General features: G+C 48.3%; 1 protein-coding gene across 1 annotated transcript; it reads right to left on the bottom strand.

The window, feature by feature from the left end:
* On the bottom strand, window positions 1-5,534 carry LOC146200779 (uncharacterized). The gene is made up of 2 exons (XM_084592427.1): window positions 4,821-5,534; window positions 1-33 (listed from the first exon to the last, which is right to left on the bottom strand). Exons 1-2 carry the CDS (start codon window positions 5,532-5,534, stop codon window positions 1-3), a joined length of 747 nt encoding a protein of 248 aa, XP_084448553.1.
* Between the last annotated feature and the right edge of the window lie 415 nt (window positions 5,535-5,949).

Genomic DNA, 5,949 nt, shown 5'->3' with positions numbered 1-5,949 from the left:
TTACCGCAGTGACTTGGAACCCAAAACCTTGAACTGGATGAGGACATCACAAAGTGTGAAGTCAGAGCAGCCATGATCCAACTACGCATTACGTCTGCTCCAGGAGCCGATCAGATCACAAACATAACACTCAGAGACTGATGAAAACTCAATCCAGGCAATAACGGAACTCTTTAACAAATACTGCAAGAAGGAACGCTTCCCTCAGAGTGGTCACATGCTCAGATTACCTTTATTGCTAAGCTCGGCAAACCACTCGCTGTATCAAAACTTGAACCCATCTTGCTAACTTCATGTCTTGGTAAACGTTTTGAACACGTTGTCTTGAAACGGCTGCGTAAACACATGCAAATCCGTGACCTTCTCCACACATAATGTTAGGTTTCCGTAGCCATCTATGCACCCAAGATATCATGCTACGGATATCTGAAAATATCCTCCATCCCCGACACTGCAAGCGCACAAGAGCCTTGCTGGGAAAATGTCTATCACTGCTTTATTTGGATGCGTTATCGAATCTGAATGTCGGAACCCGAACACACGCTTATATTTCAGCATTTCTCCGGGATTACACAGCAGAAATTTGTTTTGGTGGCCTAAAATCCCCCACTTTTACCCTTGGTAAAAGAGGCACCCCGCAGGAAGCAGTCCTTTCCCCTTTTTATTTAACATCAAACTCATCTTCCAGGATAAAAAGCTGTCACAGATACCAAACATCTCCCATTCTCTATATGCAGATATCACCGTGTGAATTCAGTGAGTGAGTGAACTTTATTAAATACATAAGGGTCCTTTATCTTCCCTTCTTAACGAGCGGTTGGCGCCCATAGTCCAGGGCACCACTGGCTTTCGCCAGCTTGCGAGCTCTTGTGACCCGGTATAGCTGAGCTTCTGGGTTACAGCTGACCAGCAAAGCTTCCTACTGCCTTTCATTTCGATTTGGAACTGTTTATACTTGATGCGCCTTGCATTTTCACATTATGTGGTACACGATAGGGGGTCCTCCTGAATCATGGACATTCGACTTCGAATGCAGTGGGATGCATCGCATGTAATATGTGTAAACTAATCAACGTACCCGTCGATAGCAGCCTCAAATCTATGGTCTCCTCGTTGCTGAACTTTTTATGTAGCTCCGGATATACTTTCGGCAAGTCTCTGTAGTGCTTTATTACTGTGGTGTAGTCGGGATCAATCGGAATCAGGTCCTCTCCCGCGAGACTGTTGGGTGCGTATCCACCACCGGAAATATCGGTTCCATGGAAGAAACTCTTTATTTATTTTGGAGTGAACTAACTAAAACACCGTAAAACCCCCTGTTGCATCCACAGTAAGTAGGCGTAGGCTTGAACAAACGGCTTTATTCACAGTGCTGCATACTGGCAGCTCGAAATAAACTCCCCCCAGTACAGCACATGACAAACGCATATAGTATACACACACAGCAGCCTGACACATGCGCAGAACAGACATGATGGTGATACCATTATATCTTATCACACAACAGTAAACGCACGTGTCGCACCCCAGATACCGACACAACACTTCCTCCCCTACTAGATCAAAAACGGTCATAGCCCCAACGCTGCGGAGGTCTCCTTTCCCGGTTGCTCCGTCTTAACGGAATAGGTTCATTATCAGATGGCAACTGATCCTGTGGGCTGGGTCCAACCTGAGGCGCTGGCTGCGCCGAAGGTATTGGAGGAGAGGCGATCTCTGATGCGTGTGGCAGGCACATTTCTTTTGCAGTTGGTTTTTCGTCATCAAGAACAGCATGTCGCAAATGATCAGCATGCACAAAACGCCCTTTGTTTCCAATGACAACCAAGTACGTAGTGGGGGACTTTACACGCGTAATTTTTCCAGGATGCCAGTTCACCGAATCACCGCGCACGGAACGCGCTAGTACCCTGTCCCCAGCAGCAAAGGATCGCGGCTTCGCTCTATGCTTATCTGCAGCCTGTTTCACCCTTTCGCTTTTCTCTTTCATTGCACTTGTCAATTTTGGTCTCAACAAGCAAAATCTGGTTCGCAAATTTTTTTTTAAGAACAATTCAGCCGGAGTCTTTCCGGTGAATGTGTGCGGCGTTGTTCTATAACAAAATAGGAAGTTGTCTATTCTGTGCTGCAGGGTTCTTGTAGTTCCCTTTTCTCTGTCCTCCAGCAACTGCTTGAATAGTGCATCTTTGTTGTCTGTACAGCCCGCTCCGCCGACCCATTCGGCTGTGGGTGGTACGGAGGGGTGCATGTGTGCTTTACTCCATTTGCTTTCAGGAAGTTTTCAAACTCAGCAGCACGGAATTGCGGCCCGTTATCAGTTACAACTTCAACAGGTAGACCATGGGCAGCAAACATGGATCTTACAACTTCAACGGTCCTAGCGGCCGTCGTCGTTGTACACACCTTCACTTCCAACCACTTGCTATATGCATCAACTGCTAAAAGGAACATTTTTCCTTCCTTCTCGGCGAAATCGAGATGAACCCTTTCCCAAGGGTGTTCGCACACTTTCCAAGGAGCCAAGGGTGCTGGTTGTGCTGCAGGTTGCACAGTTTGACAAATGCGGCAAGTTCGTACCGTTTGTTCCAGCGCTTCGTCGATACCTGGCCACCACACCATTGACCTTGCGACCATTTTCATCTTCGTGATTCCAAGGTGCTGCTCGTACAGCAAGTTTAGTACAACACTGCGCTAACACTCCGGGACGATTACTCTGTCCAAATAATGCAGTCCGCTTCAATGGAATGTTCGAAGCGTCGAACCCAGAAAGGCTGCAGGTCCTGAGAAACAGATTTTGGCCAACCATGCCATATCATGTCGCGAACCACCGTTAGCAGCCTGTCGCGCGTTGTTTCCCGTTCAATTTATTTTGCCATCAAAGGAAGCTCCTCAAGTGTAGAAAAATAAAAAATGTCTTCAGTCTGCTCTGACGTTTCTGGCAAAGGAAGTCTAGATAAGGCATCGGCATGGCCAATTTCCGTACCTGGTTTGTGCGCTATTTTATAGCTGTAGTTCGCGAGGAACACAAACCAACGGTGCACCCTAGCAGTTGCCACAGCACTGCTGTTTCTTTTCGGGTCGAAAAGTACGGTTAGTGGTTGATGGTCTGTCAACACCTTAAATGTTCTACCATAGAGGTAGTTATGAAACCTTTTCACACCAAAAACAATACTCGATGCTTCTTTTTTCGATTTGGCCATAATTGTGTTCTGCAGGTGACAGTGACCGGGATGCAAATGCAATTGGTTTAACTTTTCCATTCACGATGTGCGACAGTACAACACCAAGACCATATTCGGACGCGTCACATGTTAGCTGTATTTCTTTTTTGACATCGTACAACTCCAGAACACGCTCGTTAGTAAGCATCTCTTTAGAATTCGTAAAGGCAGTATCACATTGACGCGACCAGTGCCATGTAGTGTCTTTGCGCCACAAGTTATGCAGGGGTTCGACAACTCTAGCCTGATTAGGCAAAAATTTTGAGTGAAAATTAATTAAGCTCAGAAAGGCCTTTAGCTGGGTCACATTTCCAGGTTTTGGTGCATTCTTTATGGCTGCCACTTTATCAGCTGTGGGATGTAATCCATCTCTGTCAATTTCATGGCCCAGATATCGTATTCGTTTCTGGAACAGCTTACATTTCGCAGTGTTGACCCTTATGCCATGTTCTCTTAGGCGTATGAGTACCTGCTCCAATCGGTCATGGCACTGTTTTTGATCTTTGCCCGCGATGACAATGTCATCTAAGTAGCAGGCTGTGCCAGTCAGTCCGTGTAGGACTTTGTCCATCAAAGCTTGAAACACTCCTGGCGCGCAGGCTACGCCGTATGGCAAGCGTCGGAACCGGTACAGGCCGAGGTGTGCATTAACAGTGAGCAGTTATTGCGCTGGCTCGTCTAATTCCAGCTGCAAGTACGCCTTAGACAAATCCAAAACTTAAAACACGGACCCGCCTTGTAACATTGCAAAAATGTCCTCTGGTAGAGGGAGCGGATACTGGTCAACCTCAACTGCGAATTTACCGTGACTCGGTAATCACCACACAGCCGAAGCTTCTCGCCATTTTTCTTTGGAACAATCACCAGTGGTGTCGCCCAAGCACTGTGGCGCACCTTATATATGACTCAAGCTTTTTCCAAATTGGCCAATTCCTGCTGGACCCGTTCTCGCAGCGCGTACGGCACTGATCGCGCCTTACAAAATACAGGGGACGCATTCTCCTTAACTACAATGCTCGCCTTGAACCCTTTTATCGCTCCGTAGCCCTGCTCGAACACTTCGCGATATTTATCAGTCAATGTCATCAAGGGCATTTCTTTCGTCAGTGACTGCACATGCATCACTTCATTCCACCGGATTTTGATTTTACTCAGCCAGTTGCGGCCAAACAACGTAGGCATTCTGGCACCTTTCGTCTCTTTAGCAATTACTAGCGGCAAGCGAAAACACTGCTCGTAGTACTTAACTTCCACATCCATTATACCCTTGATATCAACCGGAGTGCCATTGTACGTAACCAGTTTGACGTCTGCTGGCCTGAGCTTAGTGTTTGGAAAGTGCTTCGCACACTCTGCCTCTGACATCACGAAAACCGCTGCTCCTGTGTCTAACTCCATGGGTACGTTTTCCCCATTTAACCATACACTGGCTACAATAGCAGGACTGGCCGCACAGTTGTCGGTGTGGCAAAGGGTACGAAGTTCACTGTCCGACGATTCCTGCTCTAGCTGATGTACAACTCTAGTTTTGCCCATTTTAGCAACATGGCCTATCTTTTGACATTTGTAACACACCCTGTTCATGAAAGGACAACTTACAGGTGCGTGCTGCCCACCGCATCGATGATAATTCGATTTAGTCCTCTGAGCCGTAGACTTCGTTTTTGGCTTGTCAGAGGCGTGACAGCTGAACGCCACCCCTTCGGAGACCGGTCTCGCCATCGACGACTTGCTCTGCCAGAGGACATCACTGCCGCTTGAAGAGTGCTCCCCACTGGTTTCAGACATCATTGCCACTCTGTCTCTCGCTGCCATTTCCATGGCCGTAGCGATGCTGCAAACACGGTCCCAGGTGAGTTCGGTCTCGGTCATGGCCAACAGCCGGCAACGTATCGCCTCCGAGTATAGGCCAGCAATCAGGCTGTCCCGCAGGGCTTGTTCCAAGAAGCTGCCGAAGTCGCATGAGGCTGCCGCTTGCTTGAGCTTCACTATGAAATCCGCGATACTTTCTTGAGGTTCTTGCTTCCTTCGATTAAAGTCATATCTCTCGCTCACCACGGACCGCTTCGGAGTGTAGTGCTTCTGCAGAGCCGATACGACTTCCTCGTAAGTTGATTTGCTGGGTGACTTTGGAAGAAGCAGACTTCGGAGCGTGGCATACGCTTTTTCTCCTATGGCGCTGAGGAACAGATGCAGTTTCTTTTCCTCGGCTACTTCATTCCCCGTGAAGCACAACTCGAAGCGCTCGATGAAGACGTCCACGTTTCCGCTGTCAGGATAAAACTCCGGTAGCTTGCCGACTGTGGATGCCATCCTCAGTTCGTGTTATCCCATCCTCGTCGCCAGTTTGTTGCATCCACAGTAAGTAGGCGTAGGCTTGAACAAACGGCTTTATTCACAGTGCTGCATACTGGCAGCTCGAAATAAACTCCCCCCAGTACAGCACATGACAAACGCATATATACACACAAAGCAGCCTGACACATGCGCAGAACAGACATGATGGTGATACCATTATATCTTACACACAACAGTAAACGCACGTGTCGCACCCCAGATACCGACACAACACTCCCCTTTCACTTGGTGGAGGTGAGGATTTCCTGCCGTCCTGAGCTTCGCAGCCGCACACTCCCGACAACAGTCATGCCCGACGCTAGCACCCCTAGTCCAACCGGACCCTCGTCCCCCGTCTTCTGCGCTGGAGCTTTGCGCCAGCGGGATCCTC

This window comes from Amblyomma maculatum, chromosome 2 (genome assembly GCF_055883805.1).
Source record: "Amblyomma maculatum isolate TAMU_Amacu chromosome 2, ASM5588380v1, whole genome shotgun sequence".
Lineage (NCBI taxonomy): Eukaryota > Metazoa > Arthropoda > Arachnida > Ixodida > Ixodidae > Amblyomma > Amblyomma maculatum.
This window is presented reverse-complemented; position numbering and strand designations above follow the sequence as displayed.

Excerpts from the sequence above, each read along its gene's own strand:
- LOC146200779 (XM_084592427.1), bottom strand. The coding sequence starts at position 5,534 with ATGGCATCCACAGTCGGCAAGCTACCGGAGTTTTATCCTGACAGCGGA. Across the intron at positions 34-4,820 it reads GCGGTGGGCAGCACGCACCT|TTCAAGGTTTTGGGTTCCAA; the intron begins GTAAGTTGTCCT and ends GTCCTCATCCAG.